The following is a 20,925-nucleotide window of genomic DNA, read 5'->3' on the forward strand; positions in this document are numbered from 1 at the left end:
GAGGAGCAATCACCACTGTAATCAGTTTCAAGGAACATGCCTCTGAGGTCTGCTTGAGAAATTCCTACTTCACTTACTGACTTAAGGCAAATATCTCTTGGATGCCCTTAAACAACTGCCATTTCTAGAATACCTGGTAGAAAATAAAAGGGTCACAGCCCACACTTGCTTGGGACTGTGCAGAACACACCTGATCCAACCCCTTGTTTGTGTGGGGCGTTTTGTGTGTCTTCTTGGCATTCTGTGGAGCTTATCCATTCCTGGGTTTGTCGTTGCCACTCTAGGGAGGTTTTGGCTGGACAATCCAAGGAGCTCTTTGGGTCTTCTAAGCTGGAGGCATGTTGTCTCTCTAGAGAGCTTCCTTTTCTCTCTGTTGAGTTTTCCACATGACCAGCATGCTGGCTCGGGCCTATTTGCTGCCTTAAACCCTGACCTGGTGGGGGATCTGGTGGTGGTGGAAGATCTAAAAATTTTGAATAATGTTTAGAATGGACTAAAATTTAATGAAAAAATACAGGTTTTAGTTCAAGTTGGAAAAAAAAAAAAACTCCTGCCCTCGTACAAGTATCACCCATGCAAAAACAAACAAACAAAAAAAAAACAGAGAAAAATAAAAGTCAATTATTGATATGTAAAATGCATATTATTGGTGTCTCTGCTGTCTTCTACCACAGCATCATTGAAATCAAATTGACTGGATTCATCCAACTGTTAAACATGGAAAATGTTTTCAATTGCACACTGGGGCTAACATTCAAGGTTAAAGGGCAACCTAAGGGTCATAATTTATTTTCATCCTTCCCTTTTGAAAGTAGAAATACTATGGCAAAAAATAAAATAATAACATCACTAGAAATTCTAGCAACTGTGCTAATAAAAGAACAAAAGCCAGCCTGCCAATCTCCATAGGAAACATCACCCTTGGGAAATTAAGAACTATATGCCGTATCATTTGCAACATATGATTGCCTTTACCCAAGTATGTGGCACATTTAGCAATAGTCAAAGGGTTAAGCTAACATTTATTAAATGCAATTAACATTCTGCCTGACAACCAATTCTGGCTATTTGTTTCATGAGTTAGCTAATGAGTTACAACTAATATATTATAATCTTCCAATGTATTAATTTTAATAAATAATAACCAATGTTCAGCATACAGATTGAATATGCTTTATGGTACTAGAGTTGGCAATATATCATGGAAATTTGAGAAGTAGTGGAATAGATAATTTTTTAGAAACGCTTTTTAAATTAAATATCAGAAATGAAAAACTTTAAAGTTCAAGTATCAGCAAATTTTTCATTTTCCTTTTATTAGCTATTCATATCTAAAACTTTGTGTCTTGAAAATCTTCCACTGTGAAATCATACTTCCTTCCTTAAATATTACACCAGCTGAAATGATTTATTTTTTTTCCTTTAGTACTGGGCATTGAACCCAGGGGAATTTTGCCACTGAGCTACATCCCCAGTTTTTTTAATTTGTTATTTTGAGGTAGTTTTGTAAGTTGTTGAGAGTCTCATTAAATGCTAATGATTGAGGCCAGCCTCAAACTTGTGACCCTCCTGACTCAGCCTCCTGAGTCATTGGTATGGTAGGTGAGCATCACAACACCCAGGTTTAAAATAATTTTTAAATCCTTCTAAATATTCATTTAGCTTGATTTATTGTGATTTTGTGTATGCTATTGCGTACTTCTTAGTTTATCCTTAGAGTATTGGCAATTATGTTATTTATTCATAAAAAGCAAAAATCATGTATACTATTTATTTCATTAATTAGAAGATACTGTACTTAATATAGCATTGTTATGACACTTTTATAACCAGGTTCTTATTTCTAATAATATTATCATTGAATTTTAAAGGGAAAAGTATAAATTTCTTATATACAAAAAATAGCTTTTTCAAAGGAATGTTAAACTGGTCATTCTAAGATTTATACTTTGTCTTAGGAGCAAAATTATATTATTCTCTACTGCACAGAGAATCTGGAGCACCCAGGTTGGATGGTTACTAGTTCTTATGTATACTTTTCACATTATATTATGAATTTCTAATTATTGAGGGGAACAGAGTCTCTGTCTGGGAAAATAAGGTTTTATTCCAAACATTTCTTCCAAGATGAAAAGCTAATGTAATGTTGAGATATCTCTTTGTTGGATAATCTAATGAGTTTGGGACTCCCATCACTAAACATTATTATAAATGCAAATTAATTATTTCATTTGAGTTATTGTTCTTAGAGAGACAGCAAGGAGAAATTATAAAATTTGCTTCCAAAATAACAGATCTTCACATTGATTTTTACTCTCCATCAGAGCAGCTTAATTTCTAAAATGGTCAAAATGGTATCTGCTTATGCCAGCTAAAACTCTGAAGACTATTTAATATAACCTGAAATTATATAGCTTCATAATTAAGTAATATCCTTGAAGACTGTGTCTTCTAAGAAGAAAGGGCATTGCAAGCACATTGAAATAAACCAACGGGAAAGGGAAATGGAATTGCAAATGGCTATAGAAAAATAAATATATATAAGCAAATACATTTTATCTAAATTAAATTTATTATTCAAATGTAGGTTGATTCATCTCAACAAAGTCAATTCACTAAAGAGTATCTTACTAGACTACTGAGAATTAGCTATTGTCAGGTGACCACAATCCCATGACATAAATGTTGTTATTGTCCTCATTTTTTATTTGAGAAACTGGGACCACAAAGAAATGAAGTATCTCCATTCTGGATCTTTCCTCCCAAGAACTGCAGACTCTTCTAACCAAATCTACATGGGACAAATCCACTTGGATATTTAGAAAGCTTTTCAAATTGCACATATCAGAACTGAAATCTAGTTCCTCCTTTATAAAATGTGTGTCTTGCATGATATTCCTCTTCCCCACCTGTGGCAATTTCATCCTACAAGTTCACCAAAGCTATGAAGTGACCTTTAAGCTTTGCTTTACTAATTTTATTAACAAGACCTGTGAGCACCATTTCCAGAATTCCTCACTTCTCATCGCTTTCACTTATTTCTGACTTGTTATGAATCCCCTATGTTGCTTCTACAGCTTCCTAAGTATGTGATCTGTTTTACACCTTTTCCCCATTAAATATAACACAACAGTGGAGACGATCTTTTTAAAAAGAAAAACAGAGAAGATCATGTCACTCCTCTGCTCCCCCCCACCCCCCACTCCCCACCCCTCTCTCCAGTAGCTTCCCACTCAACATACTGTAAGGCTGATTGCAACACTGCAGCTTTAAGGTCCTACATCATATGTGCTCTTTTGCTTGTCTGACTTCGTGTTCTATTTTGTTTTTATGCTTGCTCTAGTCATTTTTCTCCCCTAACATTTTTGGTAAATAAGCCCCAGATTTTATTGCTGTTTTTTTATGTCTTTGAAGGACCTTTCCTTGGATATCTTTGCTTTAATTCTTCTAGTCTTTTCTCCAATGTCACCTTGTATGTGAGGCCTTCCCTAAAGAACATTCTGAAAAATATCTCTTCCCTACCTCCATATTTCTCAACTTCTTTCCCTTTTGTCTTTTTCCTCATGGCAATGATCACCCTCTTATCAACTGCTTTTTTATATTCATGTATTACTGTTGGTCTTTATCTATCTTCCTACACTCAAATGTAAGCTCCATGAAATCAGAGGATTTTGTCTATCTGGCTCCTATTGTCTACCATGTGAAATACACTTAATATATATTTTAAGGGGTAAAGCTAATATTTGACAGAGCTTGGAAAGGGCCCCTTTTCTGAACAGGGCATTAAAAACCAGGGGAAAGGGAACACAGGTTGTAGTCTAAGGAAAATCAGTTTGTTGGGTAGAGAACTGCCAATTTTTACTCAGTGTGTTGGCTTCAAAGGTATTTTTTGACTCATTATGCAAGTGGATAGAAGATGTGGATTCATCAATGTCTCCTTAGGTGTGCCTGGGTTTTGGTATAGCTTTTGGGACAGACACAGAAATATCCATTCCAATTCTTCTGGGACACATGGAGGATACTTTCTAGTACTAGACACCATGGGAGAGAGTTTTTGATAATGACATATGAGACATGAAATAGGTTCTTGTCATTAGAAACTCCCAATGATCACCCATTATCTGTCTTTGCCTCGCTCAGAAACCATAAATATTTCTGAAAATAATGCCATCTCAATTCTGGAGAGACCTACACCCTTACATTACTGCTTAGAGGAGAACCACCTGACCTTGATAGATGAGTGTGTCAATAAGAAAGTATCTTTTACTGTGCCAAGACACTGAGGGTTAGAGGTTGTTTGGTAAAGCAGCTAGCAATAATTACCCTAATTAATATAGCCATAAAACACTATTGTAAAATCTATAATGTAAAAGTTTTATTGTAAAGTGTCCATACACTATAAACTACTAGGCAGCAATCTTCCCAAAAAGAAAAGTTTGATTTTATGTAAAGAAGTTTTGAATTATTCCTGACACATGGATTCATATCATGTAAGTGCCATGTCATAAGCATTTATTGTAAAATAACAATATTCTTAAGGCCTCCAAAATAAATGTCCTTGTTTCACAATTAAATGTGTCTGGATTGCACATGTGGGAAGATATGTGAGCCAAATTTCCTTTGCAATATCACTTAAAATATATCTACTAATAACACATAATTCATAATCACTTTTCAAAATTGAAATTTAGCGACCTATTTTTTTTAGAAAGATAAGCAATATATTGATCATGATTTAAACTAGGAGGAAGATAGTTTTATGTGAACATATTGAAAAATCTTGCAGAAAAAAGGATTATAGAAGAAAAAAGAGCACTCTACTTTTTGTATATTTAAATTGTATGCCGTCCACATATACTACATATGGTCTTCAAAGATTTGTAAAAAGAACACACTATATTTTTCTCTGTTGCCACAATATTCTGAGCAGAAAAAAATATATAAAATTATTAATTCTCCATGTTGTAGCATATCAGTGAGAGCAGTCTTTTCTATTTAGAGTGAATAAGATCAACACTGCAAACTGTTCTAAGTGCTCAACTAATCTCCAGAGCATGTGGAACAGAAAGGCTTTGTTCACCACAGGGTATCTATTTAGAGAGAATGAAAAACTCAATTGGACCCTTAATCTTCATATTCCATAGAAACACTTCCCCATGAAAACAAAATAAGCAGGATATATGAACAAACCTGAAAGCTTTTAGAACAAGCATGTTTGGCTTTTTTAAGCCTTCTTAGCATTACAGGGTGACAAAAGAAAGCACAAAGATGGCTGCCTGACACAGAGTGCCCCTTCCCACAAAGGAAAATGCTTTTTTTTTCCAAAACAAGCTTCATTCTGTTTCATAATGATGGATGTAAGAGTGCTAAGGACTAGGTCATAGCTTCTCAAAGGTGGATGTCCATTAATTTTAACCCATGGAGCTTCAAAACTTCCTATAATAGTATTATACCTCAGAATAATCATGAATGTCTCCATGGTTTATTTGAAGATCTCCCCAAATGTTTCCAACATTCAGCATGGCTAGGTTAATCCTAGTGTTTAGTTGGACAATCTCAGATAAAGTTTGTATGCTTATGAAAGATAAGGTTGAGAAGAGGGAAGAAACTCATTTTTGAGTCTCACTGCATACTAGGCACTTTAAATATAATTATATATCCTTAAATATACTTCATATGTGCTTATGCTTAGAATAAAGTTTCATGATGAATATATTTATTCAGACTTTAAAAGATATAATAATTAAGTGGAAAATATGGGAAATAGACTATGCTCTGAGAGCAGTTGAAATACTCATTATTGACCATGGATAACTTCCAGTAAAAATATTTTCTGAAACTAACTATTTAAGCAAATATTCAAAGATTGGCTATTCAATTAATTGACATACGTTGGCAAACTATGACCTATAGGCCAAATTCTGCCACTATTCTCTCAATAACGATTTATTAGATATTAGTCACACCCATATTTTCATTTACTATAGCTCTACCCATGCAATAATGGCAGTGCAGAGTACTTGTGGCACAGGCCACATGCTAAAAAAAACTCCAAATAGTTACTCTCTGAATTTCAATAGAAAATATATATATATATATATATATATATATATATATATATATATATATATATATATATATATATACACTAGCCCTTTGTTATGGTCCAAATGACTGTATATCCCTAAAATTCATCTGTTGAAATCCTAACCCCAGGTGATGGTATTGGAATATGAGGGCTTCATGAGGTCATAAAGGTAAAGTTCACATGAATGGGATTAGTGCCCTTATTAATCACACCCCAGAGAGGTCTGTTCCATCATGTGAGAATTAATAAAAATGTACCATCTGTAAACCAGAGTGTGAGCCTTCAAAAGATTCCAAATCAGTAAGTGCCTTGATCTTTGTACTTCCACTAATATTAGCCCAGAGATTCATGAGAAATAAATATTTGTTATTTAGAAACTTTCTGCTGTTTATACAGTTATGATTATCTGTTATAGCAGCCCAAGTAGACACTCTTCAACTACATAACCGCTAGCATGTTTTAAGCTCTGAAATTCACGAAACTAAAAAATTACTAAACCATTTCAAGTTCTTTTCCAAGAGTGAAAGAGATTATAATTTCATATCATAAATGTTCTGATACTATGACATGTGCACATGCTGCTTATGTTTTTTTTCCTAACCTTTAAGTGGAATGTTTGCTAAAATACAATAAAGAAAAATTTCAGAAGGGTAGAAAAATCAACAGTTAAGAGTGGTACAGCTTCTCTTTCTTGGGGATTAATCATAAAGACATAATTCCAGATTGTTGAGAGAGAGGGTGTTTCACGTAAGCAAGACCATTTTGCCAGGTTCCTGCCTTGTATGTAATGAGGCAATGCCTAATCTACCATAGATATTTTAATCTGAGTTAATGACCAAGTAGAATGCATCTCTTCATTGAGGAAAGAAGAGGAACAGAAATCAGCCTACCATCTGTTATTTCTTCCCTTCGGTGAGGCAGTGCTGGCTGTTGGTCCATTCGCCCTCCCTTGTGTTTGTTGGTGGGCCTGGGCCTCTGACTTTGATTCAGGGCTGTGCTCGTGTTACTATCAGTAGAAAATGGGCTGGTGGGTCGAGGTCTTTGAGAGGAGGTAAAGGCTTTTCCTAGAAAGAAAACAAAGGGAGTGGGGTATAGGGAAGGTCATTGTAATGCACTGATAATGTCTTGTATTTTCTGCTCTTCCTAAGGCTAAGTCTGTGAACCTACCTAGAGACGCCATTGGAAGATACCAAATATTGGTGCACCTATAAAAATAAATATATGCCCTGCTACATATAATGTGTTCAATTTTTATAAGCTAAGAACATCCCACCCACAAAAATATTTCAAACAATTGAACATAAAACAAATCCACCAATCCAAAGCTTCATACTGCTTGATTAGTTTTTATATTACCTTGAAAATTTTAGTGATAATTTTATAGTTATATGCAAATTCATGAAACATTATTTCTCAAAATTCAAGAGGTTATTTCTTAAATGAATTGCACACTGTTTCATTTTCACCCCTGAAATTTTAAAAAATCTGAGCACAGTAAAAAATGCCTTGTAGTTTTATTTGAAAAGTCTGCTCAGGTACACATGCTAAATTGACTTTACCACTTATATGCAAACAAAATGAACTCTATCTCTTAGTGGAAACTCAATAACATCAGTGTAGAGGATAGCAGGTTAAAATCACCTTGTATATCCAAAGTGAAGTAGGTATTTTGTGATTACTGTATCTTAGCAGACTTCAAATTCTTATGGACGAATGAATTGTACTATTTCCCTTTCTTGTGGTTTAGTACAAAAGAAGTGAAATTTATTCTGGGAAAAGGTTACCTAATACATTTTCAAAAACGTCTTTTAATACTGTTTATTATAGTAAGAGAAGGATGGTTTATGTTCATATATTTATTCTCTTGTCATGTTTTCATTTCATACAAACTTATTCTACATAGTTTCATTTTCCTAAGTCAATGTTACATGATGTTGCTTAATGTTTTATTAGCTATTAGCACACATGCAAGAAATGCACCTATTCTGTCTAATTTATTAGTTTCCTTGCACTTTCTCACTGTTCTGCTTACAGCTAATGCCACAAAAAGCACTCAGGCAACATAAAGTTTTTGACTTATGCTTTATAAAGCAAGAAAATTCAAATAACAGTTATATTACAACATATTTTAGATTGGATGCTATATGAAAATAAACCTCTGCAATGCTTGAGAAATCATTTTATTTTGCTTGAAGATATCTAATACGTGCTCAAAATAAACATTGATGATATAATTCAAGACAATTTCCAAGGCTCACTTTTCTAACCTGAGAGTTTAATAAATATCAAGAGCATATCACTTTTATTTAATATTTGAACACTACAAAGATTTAAAAATGCATTTGATATTTCATTAGTTTTTTAAGAGAGTTCAGTTTAATTCATATATTACCATCCTAAATGTGAAGTTAAGAAGTACATATACAAATATTAGAGCATAATCATGCCAAATTGTTGGTTTTTTTTCCCAGAAAAACAAATGATTACAAACTGCTAATCTATTTTTAGAATTAAGACTGCATTTCTTTTTGTGGAATGAGCAGCATGTGAAAATGACATAATTGGTCCTTTATATTATTACTTATTACTCTCAGAAATCAATATTAAATTCTCTAATGTACAATATACACGTAGTCATCATTTTATTCAACTTGCAAATGCAGTAGGTGTATCTTTAATTAGCATCCTTTAAAACATATAATAAATTATTGTATTAAAATCTTAGCCAAACAATAAGACCCTCAGCCATTTGAACTGTTAGACTGAAAGCCTTACACCTATTCACCCCATGCTGAGGAAGGTTTCCCAGAAACTGCATTTGTAGAAAGAGACGGGGCAAAGGAAAGTAATGGAGATAAAAGCTGAATAATTTTAATCACTAGGTTCATTATTAATGTGTGCAGATTTTGCAAAGTGTGAGTTATTGAAAATTTAATGGCAATCTGAGTTGCTGATTTGCCGTAATATAGAAAGGAAGTATATTCCAATTAATCAGCAGAACCGTGAAGAGAAAGGGATATTAAGGATAGAAGGTAGTAAGTTGGAGCCTATTTTTGGCTCTGCAAAACTTGCATCAGGTCAGAGTTCAGACAACAGAGCATCCCAAATGTTCATGCATATTACAGAGAGCCCTGCAGTCAGACTTGCTGAGAAAGAAGAGGAGAAAAAAGGTAAGTGTCCCAAGGACAAGATTCTCTCATGCAAAGAGTGTTGACTTTGGAGTCTACAAACCTGTTCTTGTAAGGCTGGTTCCATCCAGCCTAAAACCAGCTTTATCTGCTGCTTCCACCAGTGCTTGTGCAAAACTGCCACTGGCAAATATGGAACCATCTGAGGAGCTACCTACACTAGATCTATGACTAGAAAAGTTACAATCCTCATCAGATGCAGAGCCCCATCCATTTACCATTGAACCTAAAAACAAATGTAGTTGTCTAGTGAGTTTGTATATATTGCATATCTCATGTGCTTGCAAACACTATACGAATGAGCAAGTACACTGCCTCGACTCCTTGCCACTTTGAAGTTTCATCATGGATTCCTTAGCTAAACATTATCCGTGTTTTAAACACACTTAGTACAAATGAAAGAAGCTTGTGTAAAATCGGTATTTGTTTAAAGCACATGTGCAAGACATGTTCCAAGTGGTTCATTTCTTACATTGTTTAAATTGTTACATGATCATTTTTCCAAGCAAGAACTGCTATGTGTATTTTCTACAAGTCAGGGATGAACACTTTTATTGAAACAAATTATGGTTAATTTAAACTGATTGGTGACTTGCTTGAATAAATAGTATGGGTATAATTTGAAGTTACTTCAGAGGGCAATGATAATCTGCATAAAAACTTGAATACCGGACCTTGTACGTACAGTTGTATTTCATAGAAGATCTGGAATTATTTTAAGATTTTAAGGTGAACAGTTAATTACTGTTTAAATAACAAAATACATCAACTAAAATGTATAGATGACATCAAATCAACTAAACATAGAACATAAGGAAAATGTTAGTTTGCAAAAGTGCTATTAATTTCAATATTTCTTATGCTTTCTTTGATTTTTAATATTTGAAGAACTCTAATTTTCTCTTTAACACTGATACTTATGAAATTAGCCTTTATGGAGACTATTATCAGCATTTCTATCAATTTTCTTTTTCAAAATGAACTATGGCAGTAGAGTAAAAAAAATGCAACTTTATATTTAAAGAAAATACACTTTGAAGATATTGACAACTTTTTTTCTTTCTAGAAAGTCACTTAGTATTTTATGCATATACATACACACATATTAGATAAAAGCACACTGGGAACTTAACTCATTATGTAATAAAATTAAAATTGCAGTACATATTTAAGTTGGTGTACCATTAATTCATGACAAAATAAATTATCAAGTATTGTTTACCCTATCTTCTGCTTTTGTTAGAAGAGGGACAAAAAAGGACTTACAAAAAGTTAATTTAGAATTCAGGCTGTCATGGTACAATAACACGGATGCATGCATTCTCAAGACAGAGAAAACTGAAACTGAAAGGGTTAGAATGATCTGGAAGTTAAAAGGGTGTTAAGTGTAGCAGAGAAAGATAGAGTCTTGATTCTATTTGCCAAAAGCACAAAGATATACTTTTTACTTTCCAAACAAATTCCCTTGACACAGACCACTGCAAGGAACCTGAGATAACACCAGCAACTGAGCCTCCTCTGAGAGATTCATTTCTAGGTTAATAATCACAAGTCAAGAATCAACAGCCCAAAATGAAAGAAGAAATGATGCAGTGGGTCTTGCAATATAATGCTACAGGAGATAAGAAGAAATCAAAGTGATTCAGCAAGGGGTCACAAAAGAATATGAAAGTCGAGAACTGGGAATAGTTTTAAAACATTCAAAAGCTCAGTTCCAAACCCTTCCATGTGATTTCTGTTTTTCTAAATGTCTGTGCTCACTCTCCAAACAAGCATCTCCTTATTGTTATTCTAATTCATCCTGACACTCCTTTTAGCGGATTTCCTTCTAGTCCCTTCTATCTTTCCTCATTGTTATCTACATTATCTTTTCAAAGCATCAATCTTATACTTTGTTCCTCTGTTTAAAGTCTTACCTATAACACCAATGCACATAAAAAATTAGGAATCTGAGACCTCCCCCCAATATTAAGCCAGCCTACCTTTGCAGCCCATTCTGTCCCACAACTAGTGTAATCTCACTCTCTCACCCACACATCACTTCCCATTTCTTGACAATACTCTGTATTGCACCAAATCTAATAATCACTGCCAAACTTTAAAGTTCAAATAAAATACCATCTTTATCACCTGGGTTCTACCTTCAACATTCTATTAGGGTGACTCCCTCCTTTGTTGTGAAAACATTGTGCATGCAGTAGTCTATCACCTGTCTCCCTATATTTTGTATATTGTATGTATTTTTCCTGTTCCAGGAAATAAAACTCTTGACATTAAGAACTATCTCTTCTTCACTTCAGTATTTCTTGTACAGGGTCACTGAACAGTAGGAATTCAATGAACAGTGGGCATATGGAATTAAATGCATTTATTGTTTTTTTATTCACTGTAAATTCTTTGAGTGATTATATTTGATGTACAATTTCTTAGCAATGACCTTTCTTTAGTTGCAAAAAGAATGTTCTTACAAGCATCCTCAGAAAATTTATTAAACAAATTAGTGAATATTTGTTGATTACTTTGGAACCATGGGAAAAGCAATAACGTCTTCAAGTAAGAAAGTAAAAATTGTACTATATAATTTTTATTATATAAATTAGGATATATATTATATAATAAAGTTCATATGATGTACATCTTGGTTAGGCTTTGATATTTTTGAATATCAAGGTTAAGCAATATTGTCTTCCAATGAAGATGCTAAATATCATTAAGTGGCAAGTGGCAATTTATTTGTGTGTGTATATGTGACATCTCTATTGAGATTCACCCATCCCAATGCACTTAGCCCAAGCTCTTATTTTTGTTGTTATTCTTTTAAAATTTTCTTATTCCACTTCTATCCACTATGATCAGCCAAGAAATTGAGTCTACTCTGCCTGCTGTGTGGTTCTACTCTGAGGATCTAGAATATTGACAAATTTAGTTTCTGAATCTGAAAAATTTAGAAATAAATCTCCCATCACAGCAATGTTACCAAAGAAATCCCATCTTGTAAGACTTCCCAACTTTCCCCCCAAATAAACTGTTATCGCCCTGTGAAAGTGAGTCCCACACAAGAGGATTTCCATACATGCATCTGCCTTACCCTAAACAGATCAGCAACTTTCCTACTTTTGTGTTTGCTCTGATTTCTCTCAATCTTTCAAGCTTTAATTTGACACAATATGGCCTCAAACATAATCAAGAAATATTTAAACATATTTAAATTCATTTAAAAATGAATTTATTTTTTATTTGTTCATGAAGCTTTTCCTGATGCTCACCGACTCCCTTCTCTGGGAAGAGAGAGTGGCCTGGAAGGCAGGACATCAAGTGGGTATTGGTTGATAAAGAGACAACATTAGCTATTCTTTTACTTGTACTTCCAATAAGAGCAAAGCGACTAGACAGATGACTTTAGAGTTAAAGACAAATATACTATAGCTATTTGGCCATATTAGGCAATGAGAACACTAATGATCCCAAGTGAAAGAGAGAAGTTAAGTTAGTTGCTTCAATAGATTGCAACCAATATAAACAGAAAGAAATCGATATTTCCTGTTCCTTCATTACTCTGCCTTTCTGGTAAGTCTTCAACTTTCCTCTGAATTGGGGATGAGATACATAGAATTAGTACCTTCGTAGGACAATTTTAAAGCAGTTTAGTTATATTGTATGAACAAAAAGGTCTATAACATATGTTAAAGTTCCTACCATAAAATCGTTAAAATTTTTAACATTTATTGATTTTACCTCTCAGTCATTACAATTTTTCCTCTTACTTTTGATTTGAACATCAAGAATGATCTGAAGATTCAGGCAAACAATTATTAAAGAGAGGAGGGAAAGAAGGAGGAGAAGGGTAGAAATCCTTGAGGAGGAAGAGAAAAGGGGGAGGAAAAAAGACAGTAATTGAAAGAAAACAAAAAAGAGTAACTCATCAATTAAAAAGGAAGTCATTTAGTGGTAACAGTTTTTTTTTTTTTTAAATGTAAGCATAAACATGAAAATAAAAGTGAACACCAGGTAAAAGGAGTTCAGCCAGAGATTCTTACAAATTATATGAGATTTGTATTCATTTGACACATTATAGCCCCAAACATAATCAATACATACTTAAACACTTAATGAAAAATGAATTTATGTCCTATAGAGAAATTTATTTGTGTTTATGTTCTCAATCTTTCCAAATTTCTCAGCTTTAAAATTACTGAAAGGTCAAAAAATATCTCAAATGTATTCAAGTTGTTAAAGAAAAAGTGCACACAGGACATTAAGTTGTTGCTCAAATGTTATTGAACATAAAATACCATGATAAAGTGGCATCTTGCTGTGTCTCTATTACATCTTCAGCACTAAAATTAATTTATGATCAGTCATCAATTCATTTACATGTCGTTATATGCTAAATCCTTCCTTGCTGATAAATGCTTATCCTTAGATCCATTAAGCTAGAGTAAAGTCTGTGCTTTCTAATATGACCCTGATAATTGTTGCATTACCATTTTTATGAGATACAAAAACTAATGTTCCCCCATTTTTTGAGCCAATATTTAATCCTGAAATTTTTTCTATGAAGTTCTCATTGCCTAATTACCTGCTAAGTAAAATCTTCAACTCTAAATGTCTTTGATCAAATCAATCCAAATATTGACTTCTGTTTAGAGGCAGAGAAATATTTCAAGTCCCTGGAAATTCTTTTTACACTCAAATGTCTGAATATACAATAGTCCCACCTATATTCCAGAGAGAGAAAGGCATGGGTGAATGTGGGAGGGAGTGGGAGAGAGGGAGGGAGGAAGGGAGAGAAATGTGTCATATAGGAAAAGCAAAATAAGCAATTAAAAAATCTCTTCCCTTGGTTCATATAATACTTGTTAACTCATCTCAAAATATTGTGCATAAAATATGCACTTTTCTTATCCATTAAATTCCAAAGTATATATTTAATTTCTTTTTAAAGACATCAGATAATGATTTCTTTAATTTTAGCATTATTCCTGGAATTTGCCTTAATACTCAATTACTATGCTTTTGTAGCAGAAGCAAAGTGTGGCAAGTGTGTGGAGTGTGTGTGAGTCTGAGTAGGGAGTGAGTGTATTTGTGTGTGAGGGAGAGAAATTGTTAGGCCATTAGGCTTCACCATCTGTCAGATCAAACTTTCCCGAGTCCAAGGACCCAAAAGCTGTGTGCTCAGGTCAGATGGTGAGGATGTCTGGTTTTATTACTTTCATACTCATCTGGTATGGGAGTTCCAGTAAAAACCTCCAAAGATATAAAGTGGAAAATACAGGGCCACAATTTCCTTTCAGCTGTAGTGTTCATGTGGGATCCAACAGGCAAGGAAAATTTTATTCGTTTCACTTTACAACACTCAATCTGGGTCTTTTTGTAATCAGTGAGGCAGTTAGAATCTTGACTACATGTTCAGGACATTGTCCTCTCCCACTCTCCTCTTGCCTTGGTTTGTTTTCATGGTGGTGTCATTAAATTCAGGAAACACTTATCCTTGACTCCCACCACCTTTTGGAAGTTAGAGAAAGAAATCTTGAAATCTTGCCCCTCCCTGGTACTCAGAGAGCAAAGCTGACAAGTTGAACACTGAGGAAGAAACAGTCCATATTTCCCAAGACAATGTTGCATAGACATTGCTTAGTCCCAAATGCAGTGTGATGGTATGAAACTTAAAAAAATGTACATTATTACAACCAAATAGTATTAAGCACAAATTAAAATAAAAATTATAAAAATAATATTCCTTCCAAAAGAGCTAATGGATTTTAATTTTATTAGAAAAAGGTAACTGCACACAGAGATAAATATGAGAAGAATAAATAATAAAAGTCATATCAAATTCAATATTTTTATCAAAATTAAGCACATTGTGGGAAAGGATTAACGTTTCCAGTGATAAAATGCATATTTTATTTTTATAAATACATACTTATTCCTCTCAACACACACACACACACACACACACACACACAGAGAGAGAGAGAGAGAAGTAAAAAAAAACCAGAACATTATTTTCCTCTTCAATATGCTAATTCTGAGGATTAGAATGAACTGGGCATTTCCAGGGCAGAGATCATAGTAATTTATCTTTAAAGTAAAACTGATTGATTTTGTTCATTCTTCTGCCACTTATCTGGTAGATAACCTTCAAAAAGGATGTAAATCCTTCTGTGACTCAATTTCTTTAGCTATAAAATGAGAACAACAACAATAATAATGAGGTTATGAGGATTAAATGAGTTAGTAGATGGTAAAACTTTACATCAGGGCAGGGAGTTCTTTCTACAAATGTAAGAAACCAAATAATTTAGGCTTCTCCATTCTATAGTTCTGTCATGCATTCTTTAGTTCTGATTTCATACTTACATCTTGTTTCTTTACAAACTCTAACATTTAAATCCATTCTTAGCTCAGCCAGCCATAGGAAAAAACAAGCCACTGCTTAGAAGGGTATCATGCATTGACTAGGAGCTAGGTTTTCTACTTTATTATTATTATTGCTGTTTGGTTGTTGCTATTATTAAATCTAAATGTTTATTCAAGTGACTAGAAGTCATGGGCTTAAAATAAATGTTTGTTTAGGGAATAAATACATGAAACAGGAGACTTGCAAATACATATTACCATTACTAAGATCATGGGATGTGAAATTATTGATATTTTCGTTTCTTTTTGTTCTTTTTCATTCTTGATGATCATTTCAAGATTTAAGTAGCCATTCACAAACTACATACTTGCTATGAAAATATTTGGAGTTAATGTATATATATATATATATATATATATATATATATATATATATATATATATATATATATATATATATTTTACAGAATAAAGCTCTGTAGACTGTTAGTGGCTGGTATTCCCTATGCTGGCAGTTGGGAGTACAATTCAGCCAAGTAAAATTTGAAATTTTACATAAAGACTTTCAGCCCACCCAGTGTTACTGTGTTACCCAGTGTTATATCCATTCTGGATGGCTTTAGAGTCTCCAGGAATGGAAATTGTTAGTTCTATTTAATAAAAATGGTCATTTGCTTCATGAAAATGACAATATAAGGGAATTTCAGTTGAAAGTAAAGATTAATTTACACCACAGGCGAGTTTAGAACTCTAAGAAACTGACGGTAAGTTCAGAGTCCTCTAGTCTCCAAAGCTCATTGAAGGAGTATGTGTATTATGGCCTATCTCTATTAGCACTATTAAAGTAGCCTTATAGCTGAACAAAACCTAAGAACATCATTAGAACAATATTCATTAGCACGTTGGTTTTGATTACATTTGGTCCACATAAACATCCACCTGAGCATATGTACAGGCATGTGTACACACACAATTACATGTACATCCTAGTTGCTCTCCCTCACACACAAATACATTCACTCGCTACATAGACTCACACATATTCCACACACATTGTGCCTTGTCTTTCATACACACATGTATACCATACACTTTACACACATGTTCACAAACTGTATAGAATTGAAAACTGTGTAATACATGCACATACCCTGTATAGATGTGCACACCCCATTCACACTCACACTGTATATGCACTTTCAATCTTCCTTGTTCTCACACACATTTATACTCATGCACTCTACACCCTACATATGTACATACACTAATACTCACATCCCCTATGGCCACACTAATACCTACATATACTCATTCACACTTCCTACACACATACACATAGACACACAACACACCCTGGAAGGCAAATCAAATCTTTGATCAAACTTTCTCCTCAAAGTCATTGGTGCATGGAAAGACAAAAAAAATGTGTATGGGGGAGGTGCTTAAGTTGCTTAAGTGTAAAGTACAACTTCTGCTAAGGAGATGTATTATTCATAGGATAAGTGCATTGTGGAATTCATGCCTAAACACCCTGAGGTTTCTATATTCAGAAGTAATTAAGCAGTGAATTCAAGTAGGGAAATTTAGACTTTCTTTTCTTAGCAATAAGAGCTTCATTTGGAATTAACATTATATTACCAACAGGAGAAATGCAGGTTACTTAAGATGTTTAAACTTGACATCTTAACCAGTGGACTACTTTAGACATCCTTACTTGTTCCTGACAGGTGTGTATGTAAAAGTGCAGGGTGGTGTTCTCCCAATTTATAGATACATTTATCATCTTTCTAATTATAGTATTTAATAAAAGAACTACATCAGCATAGCTGACTTTTTTCATCATTATTGCACATTTTTACTGCATTCCTAAAGGAAAAAAAGAGTTCAGTATCATTAGTGAAATATGCAAAAATATGCAGAATTTTACCCTTAAGGAGATTATGCTAGAAATTCAGGCAAAGAGGCTTAACATAATAGTGCCCTAATAAGTCAGCTCTCTGAATTCAAAGATTTTAACTTTTGCTCTGTCACTGTGGGTTGGATCTGGGTTTCAAATCACACCAGTATATCTGCAGTTCTTAAATCTTAATTTGACTGGCAAGCTGACCATCCATCAAGCAAGAAGGAAAACCGAATAGTGGACTCATGCATCATGCACTTCCTCATGCAGAGAGGGCTGTACAGGAAAAGTGAAGGCACTTATGTTTTCTCAGCACTAAACCAGTTTCCATTTGTGTTTGCAGAACTAATATGGAACGCAAAGTCTGTGGAATTCGGAAACTGTTGGATTAAAAGTAAATTAAGACTGTGATAAGATGCTTTCTAGGATGAAAGTTGTCATCCAGGAAAATACAGATATGTGTAGTTTCCTTAGAAATCCTAAAGAAATGCAAAGACCAGGCTTAGTATGGAGTAGCTAGGTCTTCATAATTTTGTAAAAGGCATTTTTTGTGTGTGTGCCTGTGTATCAAAGAATGTATAACTATGTGAACAGAAATACTGAATTTTTACTTTTCACCATATATATTGTGTACATATTAAGATTTTAAAATTTCCAATTGAAATTGTTGGACATAGGTTACACATCAGTCCTGGAATCATCAGAGGAGGGTACCAACTGAAGTCTTTCACTTGGTGAACAAGGCAAGCAGAAGCCAGAGGAGTAAGTAAGTCAAAATAAATATACTTCTTGGAAGAGGGGAAGTTGTTGGATTCTACACTATAAAAAGCATAAATGCATGGTTTATCTCACTATGCATTTTCCACTCTAAAAATAATACCTTGTGCAACTGAAGAGTCTTTTTCTGAAGACTTGCTTATTTTCATCAGTGAATGGTTTTATAGTGTGAAATATCAAGAAGCATTTTAAGATTGCATTCATTTTGTATGTTCCTCCTGATATACAAAATATATCATTTCTAAAAGTTTTTTTTTTATTTTTTTTTATGTAATAGACTTGGTTCCCTAGCACAGTGAACTTTTCATTAAAGCCATGACTATAATTGAGTTTTCTTTCATGTCTTTAAAGCTTTTTAAAATTCATGAATTTTCTTATCATTTTTGCAGCAAAGCAAAAGTATTTCCAAATCCTTTTTGAATTTTGTGTTTAACATTAACATATTTAAAATGTTACAGAAATAGATGGAGTGGAATAAATCTTACATAAGAAAGTAAGAAAGTACTTGATTTTTGATGCATTTCAATATTGCAAATAGGTCAGTTATTCATATTAAATCAGTTCCATTACCTGTCACAGAACTGTCTATATTGTCCATACTGGATCCGGGTGTCTGGTCTAGTGCTCTCAGGGGCCTGGGGATTTCTAAAGCTTCCTCTTCATCATCAGCATCATCATCTGGAACATCTGTTTCCAAGTCAGAAATCAAGGCTCCTGACACATAACCTAATGGTGGAACTGGGGGCTGTGGGGGTGGATTATTGCTTTGAATGTGCCTAGAATTCAAATGGAAACAATAAAATGGGAAAAGCAGTCCATTAACATTCAAAAACATTGTAATAAGAATTAAATGGCATGCTATGGTAACAGTATTCTTCTTTTGCATTAATAATTTTGGAGTTTACAATGCTTTATTACATACACATCAATAGAGACAATAGGTCTCTGGGCATATGCCTTACCAACAACCACATAAATTTAAGAATTATTCTAGTGATATAAACATATATTTTGTATAGATAAGTCATCAAAAACAGAATGAAAATACTTGTCACAAGACTATTTAAATTTACCTTTTCAAAAAATAATATATATACCCATACATATATACATATACATATTATTTTGTTTCCAGTTTTTGTGTAACCCACCCATGCGGCCTGCTAGCACTTAAGATGTCACTGGAATGCCTAATGTTCCTTCTCTTCCATCTTCAACACATTTCTGGACTTAGGAGGATTTCTTTTTGCATGACCCTCTCAGAGCAGGCTGAGTAGTATTTTCATTTGCCCTAGTTAGGGCAAGTATCTTCTGCTCTATCTACCTAGTTGTGCATCTATCTCAGCCACCAAAATCTTGAACTTCTCCAAGGCAGAAACAATTCACCCTAGTATTCTGTGTTTAGAACAAAAGATGTGTTAGATAAACCCGTTGCAATGAGTAAATAATTTTAATCTCAACCTTCATTAGATAAATAGAATCTTATAATTACCATCACAGTTTTGAAACATATTCAAGTAAAACTTAAATTTATCAAATAAGGTGGCTAAATAATGTGCAACTGGACACCTACAAAATGCTAAGCAAAAGCACTGCAATGTTATTTTCTTTCTTCTTTCCTTTCTTCCTTCCTCCCTTCCTCCGTCCCTTCCTTCCTTCCTTCCTTCCTTCCTTCCTTCCTTCCTTTCTTCCTTCCTTTCTTTTTTGGGGGAAGTACCAAGATTGAACCCAGGGATGCACAATCACTGAGCCACATCCCCAGCCCTATTTTTTATTTTATTTACAGACAGGGTCTCACTGAGTTGATTAATGCCTCACCATTGCTGAGGCTGGCTCTGAACTCAAAATCCTCCTACCTCAGCCTCCAGAGCTACTAGGATTATAGGTGTGCGCCACTGCAGCCGTCAGCAATGTTGTTTCTTAATGTAATTTAAAAGCAAATGTACTACAAGTTTTAACAGAGTCTTTTCATTGCTGTCATTCAAAAGTATCTTAAATACCCCTTCTATTTAAGCAAGACTAAAGAGTAAGTGTTATGTTCTTTTACTGTTGTCTTTTGAAACTCATTTCCAAGTCTGGCAATATCCCCTGTGTATCGTCACACTTAAGGGAAAGTAGTGCTGTCCTTGACTCCAATTGGAAGAAACAACAAGAAGCTCTGCTTTGGGGATTTTTCTAGACTCTGCCTCATAACTCTTCTCTTTGCTGACTTTATATGTTTTTACAGAAGTTAACTATGTCTTTGAGAATAATAGATTTCTATAAATTCTTCTAGTGAATTCTTGAATTTCAGTGTGGTCTCAGGACCCTGATATTTGTATTTTTTATCAGAAATTAGAGTGGTGTGAGGACTGTCCTTTCATTTTATACATGAGCTATTATTTCTGACATCATTTTAAACACATTAACTATAGCATGCAAGTGGTAAGCAAGTTGCCCATAGTTATGCAGATAGGAAGCAGGTTCACCTCCATGGTAACTGCCCCAACTTGGGCTGTCCTCAGTCAAAGCTCAGAGTATGGAATCAGAATCTGCCTAGAGGTGGGACTTAGGACCAATATATTTTAAAGTTCTCCATATGATTTCAAAACACACACAAATTTGAGAAC

General features: G+C 34.0%; 1 protein-coding gene across 1 annotated transcript in view; it reads right to left on the bottom strand.

Annotated features, from left to right (window-relative positions):
* The window catches only part of LOC143639865 (roundabout homolog 2-like), an 86,388-nt gene that overhangs the window by 21,353 nt on the left and 44,110 nt on the right, over window positions 1–20,925 (bottom strand). The window contains 3 exon segments of the mRNA XM_077107900.1: window positions 191–463; window positions 6,979–7,152; window positions 18,887–19,092. Coding sequence (XP_076964015.1) covers window positions 191–463; window positions 6,979–7,152; window positions 18,887–19,092 — 653 coding nt within the window.

Source organism: Callospermophilus lateralis, assembly GCF_048772815.1.
Source record: "Callospermophilus lateralis isolate mCalLat2 chromosome 11 unlocalized genomic scaffold, mCalLat2.hap1 SUPER_11_unloc_2, whole genome shotgun sequence".
NCBI lineage: Eukaryota > Metazoa > Chordata > Mammalia > Rodentia > Sciuridae > Callospermophilus > Callospermophilus lateralis.